Below are 14,236 nucleotides of genomic sequence, written 5' to 3'. Positions count from 1 at the left end.
CCCTAGCCTGGGAATCTCCATATGTAACATGTGCAGCCCTAAAAAAAAAAAAAAAAAAAAAAAAAAGAGAGAGAGAATCCGACTTAGTGTCCATGAGGATATGGGTTCATTCCCTGGCCTGGCCTTGCTCAGTGGGTTAAGGATCCAATGTTGCTGCAAGCTTCAGCGTAGGCTGGCATCTTCAGCTCCGATTTGCCCCCTAGCCTGTTAACTTCCATATACCACAGGTGCGGCCCTAAAGAGAAAAAAGGAAAAAAAAAAAAAAAAAGAATCTGACTGCAGCAGCCCTGGTCGCTGTGAAGGCCCAGTTTCGATGCCCAGCCCAGTGCAGGGGGTTAAAGGATCCAGGATGGCTGCAGCTGCAGCACAGGGCAGCTGCTCTCCTGGACTCGTAGAACCTCAGTTCCTACCTGGAACATTTCCAATTTGGAAGCCAGGCCAGTAACCAAAGCTCTTGGGAACCTGACTGATTCTTTGCCACCCATGCCAGGAGCAGATCCAGCCAGCTGTGCTGTGGGGCTGCCAGGGCCATTGGGTTGGCCAGCAAACCAGCCTGGAGTGTCTGCTGTGTGCCAGGCCCGACTCCAGAGGCAGGCAAGACTCAGGCGGAGCTTGCTATCCACCCTGCCCCCTGCTAAGATGGGCCAGCTGCAGGCCTGGTCTTTATTTAGAATCCCCACTGTGTCCCTGAATTTCCTGCCCTCTAGGCTGACGACCACCCTGCTGGTAGCCGGGCAGGGAGCAGATCCAGACTCACAAGCAGCAGCTGGGCTGTCTTTTCCTGCACCTCGCCCCCAGGCACTGCGGCTGGCCCAGGCCTCCAGGCCACTGTGGGTTGGCAGGAGGATGGAGACTGGCCAAAGGCGGGGCATTGAAGAGGGAGGGGCCCAGGGGCTGCAGCAGGAACCTCAGGTTCACGATGCCTGGACGGGGCCCCATCCTGTCCCCTCTGCTGATGCCCTTGACTCAGTGCCAGGCAGTGAGGAACTTCTGGGAAAGGTCCTGGGACCGTGTGTGTCCAACAGAGGCAATGGCAGAAGGGAGTAAAGGTTAGTGGAGCCCAGGCACCACCTCCCTGGGGACCTGTGCTGTCCCTCACACACCCCTCCGCACAGGGACCCACACCCTAAGCCTGCAGTCCCCTGGCCTCCCTTTCCCAGGGCCCTTCCTGTCACTGGCACTGGTGACGGGGAGATGGCCTTCTCCCTTTGGGCCTGCTCTGCCCCAGCGGTATGCTTGTGGAACTGCAGCTTCCTGAACAGGGTGGAAGCTGCCAGAGGCTCCCAGACCCTGACTGCCTGCCCACACCCTTCTGCGCCCCTTTCCAGGTCACATGTGGCCTTATAACCCCTCAGTAGTCACTGGGGCAGGTGGGATGGGGTGGAGCGTCCTCTGCTCAGGGCGGGAGTCTAAGGGTGGCTCCCGGGTGCCCGACTCCAGGACACATCGCCCCCAAGTCCCATGGCTCTGCTGAGAACAGTGGTGCTGTCTGGGTGGGATCCTTCCTTCGGGGGAGCTGCTGGGGAGGACCACAGGGAGCAGGCACCTCCCACTCCCCAGGACGGAGGACAACAGCTTCCCTCCTCACAGCACAGCCCCCAGGAATAAACTCCACGCTGTCCCAGCTGAACCCACCTCGGCCCACAGCCTGGCCCATTCCCCAGCCCTGCTGATCAGGGAGCCACACGGCCAGCCAGCGGGCCCAAGGGCCTCAGGCTTCCCCAAGGATGCTGCAGGATCTGGGTTAGCAACCTACGCAAGGGGCTGCTCTCTCCTTTTCTTCCTTCTTTTCTCCAGCCTTGCTCTCAGGAAGGGAGGTGGAAGGTTGGCTGTTTGTGCTGGAGTTGCCGGCCAGAAGCCAGGCTCCGCTGGATGCCATGCGTTCAGAGGCAGGTGGGACCACCACGGGGGTGGGGGGAGCAACAGGCTGCGGAGCTCAGGCAAGGTGCATCCAGCTCAGCCGTGCTCTACTATCAGTGCCCGAAGTGGGGTGAGCGGAGTTGGGCTCACTGCCACGAAGAGGTGACCGCTGAGGGCTTCCATCCCGACTGACGGGCATGCCCCAGGATGGGGGCTCATTAGGTCTAGTGCCTAGTGGACCTGCAGTGAGATGAGCCACAGAAGTCCGTGGCAACTCCCACACATCCTTCCCTGTAGTGGGGGGATAGGTTGGCCCCAGGCCTGAGGCACTGATCCCTGACATCTGCTGTTGCTCCCCAACATAGGCTGGCAGGTTCGATCCCTGGCCTCACTCAGTGAGTTGAGCACCCAACATTGCCATGAGCCATGGTGTAGGTCACGGCCGAGGCTCGGATCCTGCATTGCTGCGGCTGTGCTGTAGGCTGGCAGCCACAGCTCCGATTCACTCCCTAGCCTGGGAACTTCCACATGCTGCACGTGCTGCTCTAAAAAGCAAAAAACTTCCCAACTAGGGCCCAGACCCCAGGCCCAACACTGGGAAAGTAGCAGTACTTGCAAGGAGTCAGGCAGGGGGAGCCCCCACAGGCCACTACGGGTTAAGCTGAGGAGTGCACACTCCCAAATAACCAGCTGAGTCAGAGGCAAGGCTTTCTAGACATTTCTCCACAGAGCATTTTGTGAAGGAAACCTATCATCATTCAAATGAAGACCATTAACAAGATGAGAAAGTCTCAACTTCAAAAACTTTATTTTTGTCTCATCCATCAAGGGCACAGGGTGCCTCACATTTTGCTTGCTTCTCCTCAGACTGTTCCACCACCTAAATCCAGATATAACACGGTTCCCTGGAACCAAAAAATATTTTTCCCTTTTGCGTTAAAAATTAAGAGCACGCTCGAAGTGTCGAAGCGCAAGCTGCACTACTTAAGCAGCAGATTCCAAGCTGCCCCGTAAAATACTACATCTGGATGCAGACTTGCGGGAGGAAGTTCAAGAGTCATGCACTTGCGTGGTAACTCAAAGAGACTTCTCACCATGGCTGTTATGCTATAGAAGCTGCAACACACAAGACATTCCAGTGTCTGGAATCTCTGTTCTCCCAAGCACAACACATTCATGATCAGAAGTGGCTATGAAGCAACCAGTTCATTACACTGTAGCAGATCCCACTTCAGACACCTCATAAAAGTTACCAAGACTCCGAAACCTATACCAGCTTGCCTCTCTCAGTTAACACTTAAATCTGAAACTCAGCCCAACTTAAACCACAGAACTATTTTCTCAGGGCTTACACGTCTCTTTACAGCTACTGCCTTTAAATTAAGCGTGCTTCTGGTCTGATGACTTGGTGTGGTTCTCGTGCCCATGTCTCCCTAACATCATATATTCTGCTCCCCTGGCAGCCAATGTTGGTCAGGAACACTAGTTTCACCCCAAGTTCTATACCTGCAGAACTTGCTGTATAGACATCTATGAATGTGCTTCAGGAGCAGATCCCAAATCTGAGTTCTAGAATTTCAAAGAAACCTTGGATAAAAGTATTTTTATTGACAATATGGGGAAGTGGAAGGAGCATATTAACAATACACTGCAAAGCCTACACTGCAAATACGCAGTCATGGCATTTTTATAGAGCACAAGGCTATTTACACGCTTTGAAGAATTACCTCTGTAAAATAAAAAGTTCTGTCTACCAAGCAACACCTGAAATAAACTAAAGCACCTAGATAACAGATGTATTAAAATTTTGCACAATTTAGGTTTTTGACACTTAGTTGGATAAACAAGTTTATTTGTAAATTTAGTCAACATACATAATTGACCTAAAAACTTCAATAGAAGGATAAATTTTAAAACCACTTGGAAAGCCATCTCTATGAAGTGATTTTCCCAGGACCTTATACCAGATGACACCATTTTAACTGGCAGAGGTTCCATAAGCTGGCGCTGTGTCCCTTCCCCACAGCAACTTTACCCCAAAGGTTTATCATAATACAAACTCGATGGAAAAGCTCAGTTTTGTTCCCTCTTGATAGAGAAAAACTCAATCTAGTTATGAGACCAACCACAACACAAAGAAAAGCTGTACTAACTACTATATTAGTAACAGACAATGCTGGTGTGAATAACGTGTATTATATTCTAGAGCCCTTATAAATAAAATCCCCCGTTAGTGTTTGCATTATCAGCTAGAGGGTAGTTAACATGTGGTAGAATGAGGACTTATGCAAGGTATAATGCGCAAAGCATTTTTACTAGGTATGAAAACAAGTGCAGTCTAGTTAGGAGAAAACCAACCGGACTCTAAATTACACACAATCTTAATGACAAGACTCCCCACCAAAGGTGAATGTAAAACATTTAATTTAAAAATGTTGACACTACAATATATAAAATAGCTATTATAAATGCACATAGTGTATTCTATAGCTGCCAGGTTTACTTCTTTTTTTTCTTTTTCTTTTTTTTTTAAGGAAACTGTAAGTTACACTGTGGTTAAGACTTGTATCTTCACCCTTGAAAAAGCCCACATTCTATCACAGTGATGTATGGTCAGACTTAACAGCCCCAATTGTTAAACACTTGGATCAAGTCATAACCAGTTTTATTGCAAAAGGACCCTGTACACATTTATCAATTCTAGTACCTTAATAGCTACCCAACAAGTCATTAACATACAGAAACATGCATCATGAGAAGCAAGAAATATCACCCATCCCTTCTGCATATTAGCAACTTGTCACTCCTGAGCAACAGTGCTCACATCACTGAGGTCTGTGAACAGTCACTTTTCGCATTCATCCTGAGTGAAAGATGGAATGACTTAAGTACAAATGCAACATATTATAAACAATTTCTTACAAAAAAAGTCACAAATTAAACCAAAGTATTTTACAGAATTTACTACAAAACACCATAAAAACTGCCTTCACTTAAGCTCTCTCTCCCCGTATCCGGCGAGCCAACTGGATGTCTTTGGGCATGATGGTGACTCTCTTAGCGTGGATGGCACACAGATTGGTATCTTCAAATAAACCCACCAGGTACGCTTCACTAGCCTCCTGTTGAGGACAAGAGCCACACATTAAACTCCCTCCAAGGACCACCGCACACAAGCCAGCCCTCCGCCCCTGCCACCGCCGTCTCACCTGAAGCGCACCAATGGCGGCGCTCTGGAACCTCAAGTCAGTTTTGAAATCCTGGGCGATCTCCCTCACCAACCTCTGGAAGGGCAGCTTCCGGATCAGAAGCTCCGTGGACTTTTGGTAACGACGGATTTCTCGAAGCGCGACGGTCCCGGGCCTGGAGCGAGCAGGAAGGGCGTAAAGGGACACCAGTTAAGTGACAGGACCGAGCAAGCAGCCAGAGGGTCCAACTCGCGGCGCGCCCGCCGAGTCATTGTCTCCCTGCCGCGCTGCCTACCTGTAGCGATGAGGTTTTTTCACCCCGCCGGTAGAGGGAGCGCTTTTCCTGGCAGCTTTAGTGGCCAGCTGTTTGCGGGGCGCTTTCCCACCCGTGGACTTACGAGCAGTCTGCTTGGTTCGGGCCATTTTCTTTTACCTGCAGGAGACACCCGTGACTCGGGGGCCGCGACGCTCGCCTCCCGGGGTGAGACGGCGAGCGTGCAGAGGGCGGGACGCCCGGCGCGCCTGCCCTCCCGCCTCCCTGCGCCCCACGGCGGGCGGCAGATGGCCGAGGGCCGCCGCCTCCACCCCCCCTCCCCTAATGACTCAGGCGGCGAGTAGCAGCAGCCTCCCCTGGGAGGGGGGGCGCGGGGAGGAGTCACTTCCCCTCCTCGACGGGCGGAGGCCCAGCTGCCGGGAACCCGGAGTCGGGACCTCTGAATCACCAGCGGGAAAGAGGCGGAGACGCGGTTCCGGAGCGAAGCCCCAAGGGAAAACCACCCGACCCCAGAGTCGCCAGCAGCAGTCAGAGCAGCCCGCACCAGCCGGCACTCAGCTCCCAACGGTCGTGGCCCGCGGCATCAACGGCCGGCAGGGCCTCAAGCCGCAGGCAAAGCCGAGACTTACCCAACAGCGAAGTCTGAGGCCGCTTCCCCCACCGCCGTGCCGCTCCCGCCGCCCAATGAAGAGCCGCAGTCGCCGAACCAAAGCAAGAAGCAACTCCAACGAACGACCAAACCGCTCTGCGCTCCAGGCCCCCCCTAAGCCTCCGCTTTTATACCCACGCTTCACGCTGCGTCTCTGCGTCATAGGACCCTAATTTGCATACACCAACGACTTTTCCTATTGGCTGACACTTTCGCCGACGCGCTGACATCCCCCGACACAAAGGCCGTGCTTCGGCCCCGTTTCCTGATTGGCGGATGTCTAGGCCACTGATTGGCTGTTAAAGTGGCCTAACGATTGGGTGAATGCAAAGAGGAATGGACGAATCAGAGGTTGGCACTAAGCGGCTCTTCTGATTGGATAAAATGGAGCTATGTTTGGATCCTTCCCTTGGTTCCAAAGCTCTACAATAGAAAGTCAATGCAAATGAATTGTACTGGTCTCTATCAGGACTTAAGAGTCGGGATGGGATAGCTTATTTGCATCAAGCTAATACAATGCAGGAGGAGACGTTACTTTAACGAAAAATTTGTAAACTACCTTCCAATGTAAACTAAAATGTGTTCCCTGTGATTATTTACTTTTCACTAACATTGTGATAGTTAGGTACGTAGTTTAAATAAGAATTAGAAATCAGTAAATTATGTTATCTTACAAGTATTTTATGTATCAGGTATATACATTTTAACTAAAAAGCAGTTCTTTCGTTCGATGGGGTGGGGATGAGTAAATAATAGATACAAAGAAACAAATGCCAGGAGTTCCCGTCGTGGCGCAGTGGTTAACGAATCCGACTAGGAACCATGAGGTTGCGGGTTCGGTCCCTGTCCTTGCTCAGTGGGTTAACGATCCGGCGTTGCCGTGAGCTGTGGTGTAGGTTGCAGACGCGGCTCGGATCCCGCGTTGCTGTGGCTCTGGCGTAGGCCGGTGGCTTCAGCTCCGATTCAACCCCTAGCCTGGGAACCTCCATATGCCGCGGGAGCGGCCTAAGAAACAGCAACAACAACAACAACAACAAAAGACAAAAAAGACCAAAAAAAAAAAAAAAAAAAAAAAAAAGAAACAAATGCCAAGTGATTTTTATAAGTTCTTAGACCATCACAAAATACGTTGTGATTTCAATATACAAGAAGTAACCTTGTGACTTCAATATACAAGAAGTAACCTACTAAGCAACATATTTTTAAAATTATGTAATTCACCTGAACAAAATGACCACAGCAAGAAAGAGAATACTCAGTTCTAAAACAACATTTGCATGTCCATAAAGGCAATTAAATAAGTGCCCTTGTATTTAATAATATATCCTGGAAAGTATTACTTCTGAAGAAACATGACAAATGTATAAAAGTGGTAATACCTACCTTTGCCTAAATGTCTTGGATGGATTTTAATATTTAGGCCTACAGACGTCTCAGTTTATAAAATATCAAAGAAGGCTTAAGGTTAAGACCAGCCAAATAAAGCTCGGAAAATTGAAATAGAGCTTTGGACATTCTACCCTGCAGTTCTTACTCTGGGCTCACTGAATATTTTAAGTTATTGAAATAAAAAAAAAAAACAGCAAAACCAGGTACATGCAGATTTCAACTTAGAGACTTACTGTACATGAATACAAATACCTCAAAAATTTACTTGTGACACCAAAGTTCTCCCTTTCACCATCAATAGTGAGGGGGAAAAAATTCACAATTTGAAAAAGCAGGCACAGGAGTTCCCATCATGACTCAGTGGTTAACAAAACCTACTAGTATCCATGAGGACGTGAATTTGATCCCTGGCCTTGCTCAGTGGGTTAAGGATCCAGCTTTGCTGTGAGCTGTGGTGTGAGTCACAGATGTGGCTCAGCTCCTGTGGCTGCGGCTGGCAGCTACAGCTCCAATTGGACCCCTAGCCTGGGAACCTCCATAGGCTGCAGGTGTGGCCCTTAAAAAAAAAAAAAAAAAAGAAAGAAAAAGAAAAGAAAAAGCAGGCAGGGCAAAAACACCTTCTGCCCAAACTCTGGTTCCAAATTCCTCTCATTTCAGCTCTCTCAATGATAACACTGCACAATATTTACTTAATTCTCCATATATTTAAACTTTTATGCGATAATTCAATGTTAGTTTCTGCCTTCTGCTCAAAGTTTAGGGTGGGGAAAAATTAAGCTATTTCATTCAGGCCAGACCACATAGAGAAACCAAGATGGACACTCTTCACCTGTTCTCAGAACCTGTGTAAATTTAGCCCAGAAACAGGGTACTGGTTCCATCCTGCATAAAAAGCTGTCAAATGTCCTGGGATGTAACCAGAAAAATACCTTGTCATCTTTTTCGACTGCTCAGACGGTCTGGAGAAGGAACGGGCTCCTAAATTAACACCCATTTTGAGTTCCAAGGCTTTTCTTGGAGATCCCAAACCCGGTTCATCCCTTGCTTTCTGCAAGAGAGATGGTCTAGTTACCTGCCCACCTTCAGTTTTGCTAATTTTTAGAGAGGAACTAAAACTGCTTCGGGAGAAACTAGGTATGAATTCACATTCGTCATTTAAGGATGATGAGTGGAAATAGTTTGTCCTCCTTACTTGGCAGTCATACAGGTTATGTTTTTTCTAAGCAGCACAGGAAATGGGGAGCAACTGAAAATGTTGATACAAACAATGCAGAATGGGATGCAGCATCTGGCTACGGTCCTAGTTCCTGTTCTGTCACAGACTTAGAAACTCGGTGCAAGTTACTTAATCTCTCTGAGTTTCGGTTTCCTCTCCTGTAAATTAAGCAGCTTGGATGATATCATCTCCCAATTCTACCCGTACACTCTTATTCTGAAGTTCATGGTACACACACATTTAAAATCCAGCCGTCTGAACTATCTTTCTCCATTCAAATCACACTTGGGTATTCGGGGTGGGGTGGGGTGGGGGGAATAACAGATAAGCCAATTATCTGCATTTAATAGGATTAAAGCAATACACCTCAACTTGTTTCTCCTTTTGGAATTTTTCATCTTCAAACGCCCCTAGTGGTGAAACAATTGATTTGGCCTGTTTAAGAAATACTCGTTTCTCAGCTTTGTAGGCTGACAATTTGGCTTCTGATGTGGTTACTTGGAACTAAATAAAATAGGCATGTGTCAGTCCTGCATATTAACACTTTTACATTCACCCCTTCCTGCTTTGCCCCTAAGGTTACTGGGAATGTGTTTCTTTTACGAGATTAGCATGAGTTAATGTTACTTAATAAGATACAAATCAGTCTTTAAAACAATGTCTTTAAATAGATTAAATAAGGAAAACAAAGTTAAGATGGTAAGTTTCAAGTATCTATGAAGAACTTCATCTGACTGGAGGGAAGCGGGGAGGAGACATTTTCCCAAGTAGAAAGGCTGGCATTCAGAGCAGGAAACTAGGGTAAATTATAATAAATCGCACTCCTGACTCAAACCCAGGCCCTTCCTCTGGACACTGTGATGCTTCTCGAAGCCCCCTGCAACTTGCCAGTGCACCTGAGACTATGCTAGATGGAGATTAAGTTCGTCCTTGGCCCTTAACGTACTGGAAACAAATTGGTCAGGCCAAGTGTCGAGCTGAGAAAGGACTGAAACCGTGGAGTTCCAGGTTTCAGAGCTCGTAAAGGTGTATGGAGCGCCTGAGCAAAGGCGCAGGAACAGAGTACTGGGTTGTGTAGCTCTTCGTTAGCAGAGCTTTCTCACGCTGACTTCCAGCAGGCCGACTTTCCCTTATGATTTTCAGCTTGTTCCCGCTGAACGAGCGAGGATGTTGGCAGAGTCCAGGTGCCTGAAGCTCAAAGGCCCATTGCTCAGGGCGGCATCAGAACCGAGCCCAAGCTTTGCTAAGTATGGAGGCGAGATAATTATTACACTGTTGGCCGTGGAATTACACTTGGAACTGTTTCACTGCAGTCGTTAAGCCCTCCCTAGCTCTGGGCCTCTTCTACTCCAGGTGCTCCAGTTTCAGGCAAAGGTTCCCCCACGAACGGGGAAACCGGCTGTTAAGGAGAGACAGGGCGAGACTGCAATCCCCAGAAACCGTCTCGGGCCCTCAGCATCCGGGATACCGTCTGCAAGGCTCTCTGGGTATTGTGGTCCGTTCCTTTGGCAGCAACCCTCGGCGGACGGTAAAATTCCAGCCTGACCCAGGACTACAACTCCCAGCAACCCTCGCTGCCGTGCGGGGGGTCTTCACGTTCTCGTGGCGCGGCGCAGGCGCACTAGTGCCTCGGCGCGGACCGCGCAGACTGAATAATAAAAGGGGAGCGGCGAAGAGGCAGGAAGACAGGACCATGTCGAAGGGCCCCGGGCCCGGCGGCTCCGCAGCTTCCTCGGCGCCCCCGGCCGCTACCGCTCAGGTGCTGCAGGCACAGCCCGAGAAACCGCAGCACTACACGTACGTAGAGCCCCCCCCCCCCGCCGCGCGCGCACGCCTGACGTCAGCGGCCAGCGTGAGTCACGCGCGCAGGGAGAGCGCGAGGCGGCCTCTCCCTCCCCCCTTTCCTCCGTCCCGGCCCAGACCGGTTCCAACCTGCTAGGGCCGGTCCCAACTGCCTCCAACTGCCACCAACCTTTGGTCGGGCTGTGGGGCGGGAAACCCAGTCCCGCCGCAAGTGGGGAAGGAGGGAGCTCGCGGCGCAGAGTGCACACATCTCAGGCCTGGCCTTCGAGGCCTAACTGGTTCTCAGGCCATAAAACCACAGTCCCAGGCACTCTCGGGGGGGATAAGAAGTCCAAGACGCGACCAGGATGCGTTCCTAAGGGGCCAGCCCTAGAACGGCCTATGAATGACCACTAGCGTGAAGTTCTGTTAGGCGACCTGTGTTCTGTGCACAGGAGGCCTTGTGCGTCCCTAAGGCCCAAGTGTTGTCCACTTTGGCTGGAATTTACTTAAAAACATTTGACCCAGGCCAAGTCAGGGATCCCGAAGGTGATGGGGTCCGAATATGTTCTCAGGCCCAACCCAGCTGTGGCCTCAGAGGGACCCCCAAATGCTGACACTGCAAGAGTCCAGTAAGATGGAAAACCTCTTCCTGGGAATCTGCTTGTGTCTAAATGTAGGTCCCTTTCGTCTTTTTATTTCCTTTCAGGGCACTTCAAGCAACTCCCTAGTGCTAGGTACTTGATGAGAAAGAAAGGTGAAGAAGGCAGACCCTCCCTTTAAGCAGAATGTTGGGTTTCCATTTTCCCTGATGCTCTTTGCCTCGCATCTCCTTGGGCTGCCAAAATGTGTGCATGTTTGGAAGGATCCCCAAGTGTACCTCAATCTGGCCGGAGATTTGGAATGTGGGAGTTGAACAACCGTTAAGGGGCACACAGTAATGCTGTCTGGTGACCCAGAGCAAGAAGCGTGTGTTGGAATAGAAAGAACTAGAAGTCCACAGGGGAGCTCTCGTTCGTCACTCACAGAAGTCAGACTCTGTGAGTGGGAAACTCTTCTGGAATAAGGCAAAGAGGGTTTAAGGAAGTGTATTGGTTTCCTTGCGAGATTCTCTGCTATCGATTGAAATCATCTGAAACTTTATTGACTTCAGTCTGACTCATGCCACCTGTAACTTTTCTAATGTGGCCCTTGTTTGGTGCTGGAGTTCTTTCTGCAATCCTTCCCTTGGTGTTAGAAGAATTCAGTGATGAGGGGAGTGGTATGGTCAGGCAGCAGTATGGTCTTCTGCCAACCTCACCTAGTTGGAGCTTATTTTTAATCTCTGGTTGCTCAGACCATGTCTTTCAGTAAAATTTTACGTTTTTAGTAATGTGGGTCTTGGTTTCAGCAGCCTCTGTTTCTGTGTTGGGTTGTCATTGAGTATAGTATGGAATCTGTATTAGAAAGCCTTGCTAATCGTTTTGGAATTGAGGGATGAAGCAAGTCAGCAGCTGCGTTAGTCTCTGAGTCTGTCCTCTTGATGCTCATTTATTTCAGATCTGTCTTTTCATCCCTTGTCGGGTAAGTACAGAGTAATCAATCAGTTTTGGCTCTTGAAGTGGCTTAGTATATCAACAGTAGCAGATGTAAAGCCCAAGCCTCATTGGATGGTTGGAGGTTGGAGGTGTTCCCATCTTTTTATTTTCTGGGGGGGGGTGTTATCTTAAAAAATCAGAGATAGAAATTAGTTGTCTGTCTTGGTAGATTTATAGGCATTCAAACCTTGATTTGGAAAGCTTCATTCCCTTCTCACTGAGGTCGTAGGAACAGGGAGCATAAGGACACTGATGATGGCACCAGTATGCTTGTTGGCCCTGGTTTTTTTTTTTTTTTTTTTTTTTTTAATGGGGGAACCCCTCTGTTGTCTTTAGAGGTTAGGAGACACAAACATTTTAACTTTGAGTATTGGCTATAAAATTTTGAGCTGCCCAGCATTTTTTTTCATTCTCTTTTGTAGCATGACTTTCCAGAATTTGTTCCAGTCTGAATATAATCTTAGCTACTGCATTGATCCCATTGTTGAATCCGGGTGGAGACCCCCTTTTGGGTTTTTTTTTTTTTTTTTGAATGTTTGTATTTTTTTAACCTGTCAAAATATTTTACCTTTTAAAACTGTCTTATACATTAATTATGTTAATATTGTGTATTTTTTGTACCTGATGTTGTTTGAGCTCATGTGACATGTGGTAATTTTGTAATAATCCAGAAGAGATTTGCATTAAAGTTGAATCCCACTCATTGTAATAGTAATCTTGGCAAACACAGTTGAAATCCATCAAAAGCAGAAAAATTGCCTGCCTATTGGCTTGCTTCTCGCCCTTTATTCTTACCCCACGACCAAAGCCCTAGAGTTTGAGCTCTCCTTTTCCTAAACCAAGAGGATTATTCATAACATAGTTTGAAGGATAATTGTTGATATTTAAAAAACAAAACAAAACTCTCGAATAACCTTATTTAAAGGGAAACTTTGAATTAATCCTTTCAGCAAATTGGTGTGGTGGGCACCTGACCTAGTCCCAAGGAATTCAACTCTTAGAAAATGATTATATCAGAATTTCCTCTTTTGTACAGTTCCAGGGTATTTGTTTAGCACTAACTAAAATGATAATGTGCTTGTTTTAGTACTCTTTTCACTGTGAGAACTGCATGAATTCTTGCTAGGTAATTTGTCTTTTTCTTTTTTTGACAGAGACTAAATATAATGCAGCTTTATTCAGAAAAGTCCATCTTATATTTTAGATGAGTTTAATAAAAACAGATTTAAGAATAGGAAATTTTGGAGCAGTTTATGTTCTGAAACGTATCTACAAATTTAGCTGACTTTGACCTTTTTACTGCATAACCATTATATTGTTAAAAGTGTATAGTTGGAGAGTTCCTTTTGTGGCTTAGCTAATCCAACTGGTATCCATGAAGATGCAGTTCCGTCCTTGGCTTCACTCAGTGGCTTAAGGATCCGGCGTGGGCTGTGGCTGTGATGTAGGCTGGCAGATACAGCTTATGATTCAACCCATAGCCTGGGAACTTGCATTTGCCACAGGTGTTGGCCCTTTAAAAAAAAAAACAAAAACGTGTGTAGTTGGGGAGTTTCTGCTGTGGTGCAGTGGGTTGCTTATCCAGTTTCTCTCTGTGGAGTCAGTTAGGGTCAACCCCCAGCCCAGCCCAGCATGGTGGGTTAAGGATCCAGCATTGCTGCAGCTGTGGTGTAGGTTGCAGCTCTAGCTTGGATTCAGTCCCTGGCCTGGGAACTTCCATATGCTGCAGGTGTGGCTGAAAAAGAAAAAAAAGAAGGGTATAGTTGAAAGGTCACCAAAAAATATGCCATCTTAAAAAAAATCCCAGTTTTTGACTTAATTATTTTGACCCTATAAGAGGATATAAGCCTCAAAGACATTAAATATTTCTGAGATTCTTTTTTCTATGGTTGATTCTCAGATTTCTCAATGTGAAGGTTTCTTGGAGCTTCTTGGCCACTGGATTTTTCTTACAGGTAGACATGCTTTGTAGCCTTATGTAGCCAGGTGTCATTTAAATTTAGAACTGTTTTCTGGGCATCTTTAAACAGGATTAGGAGTTCCCTTGTGCAGTAGGTTAGGATCCGGTGTTGTTACTACAGTGGCTTGGGCTGCTGCTGTGACACAGGTTTGATCCCTGGCCCAAGAATTTCTACATGCTATGGGTGCCACCAAAAAAAAAAAAAAAATTTAAAAAGCAAACAGGATTAATGTAGCAGTACTTCCATAGATAAGCTATTTTGAGGGAAATTCGTTAGTTTATACATTATGTAAATGTCATGAGCTTCACTTGATTGCATCTGATTGTGTTTTGGAAAATTC

The 14,236-nt window shown here is 47.6% G+C and overlaps 2 protein-coding genes across 47 annotated transcripts in view; one reads left to right on the top strand and one right to left on the bottom strand.

The window, feature by feature from the left end:
* Positions 1 to 2,644: 2,644 nt before the first annotated feature.
* Positions 2,645 to 6,076, bottom strand: H3-3B (H3.3 histone B). The gene is made up of 4 exons (XM_003131194.5): positions 5,952 to 6,076; positions 5,344 to 5,481; positions 5,070 to 5,223; positions 2,645 to 4,982 (listed from the first exon to the last, which is right to left on the bottom strand). Exons 2-4 carry the CDS (start codon positions 5,469 to 5,471, stop codon positions 4,854 to 4,856), a joined length of 411 nt encoding a protein of 136 aa, XP_003131242.1. The 5' UTR covers positions 5,472 to 5,481; positions 5,952 to 6,076; the 3' UTR covers positions 2,645 to 4,853.
* Positions 6,077 to 10,233: 4,157 nt separating this feature from the next.
* UNK (unk zinc finger) overlaps positions 10,234 to 14,236 on the top strand; it is a 35,361-nt gene continuing 31,358 nt past the window's right edge. For 20 of the 46 annotated variants that reach the window (XR_014820668.1, XR_014820667.1, XR_014820665.1 and 17 more), the window contains exon 1: positions 10,234 to 10,373. Coding sequence is in view for 11 of the 46 variants with exons in the window: in XM_084983601.1 (XP_084839727.1) it covers positions 10,270 to 10,373 (104 nt within the window). In the remaining 35 variants the exon portion in view is untranslated. Of the gene's footprint in view, positions 10,374 to 10,933; positions 11,035 to 13,835; positions 13,891 to 14,236 lie in introns of those variants that run through there. The other 26 variants (XR_014820669.1, XR_014820666.1, XM_084983602.1 and 23 more) reach the window with 5 other exon arrangements.

This window comes from Sus scrofa, chromosome 12 (assembly GCF_054392235.1).
Source record: "Sus scrofa isolate SSC_HxYL_T2T_F1_AM1 chromosome 12, Sscrofa_HxYL_maternal_Yorkshire_Landrace_v2.0, whole genome shotgun sequence".
Taxonomy (NCBI): Eukaryota; Metazoa; Chordata; class Mammalia; order Artiodactyla; family Suidae; genus Sus; species Sus scrofa.
This window is presented reverse-complemented; position numbering and strand designations above follow the sequence as displayed.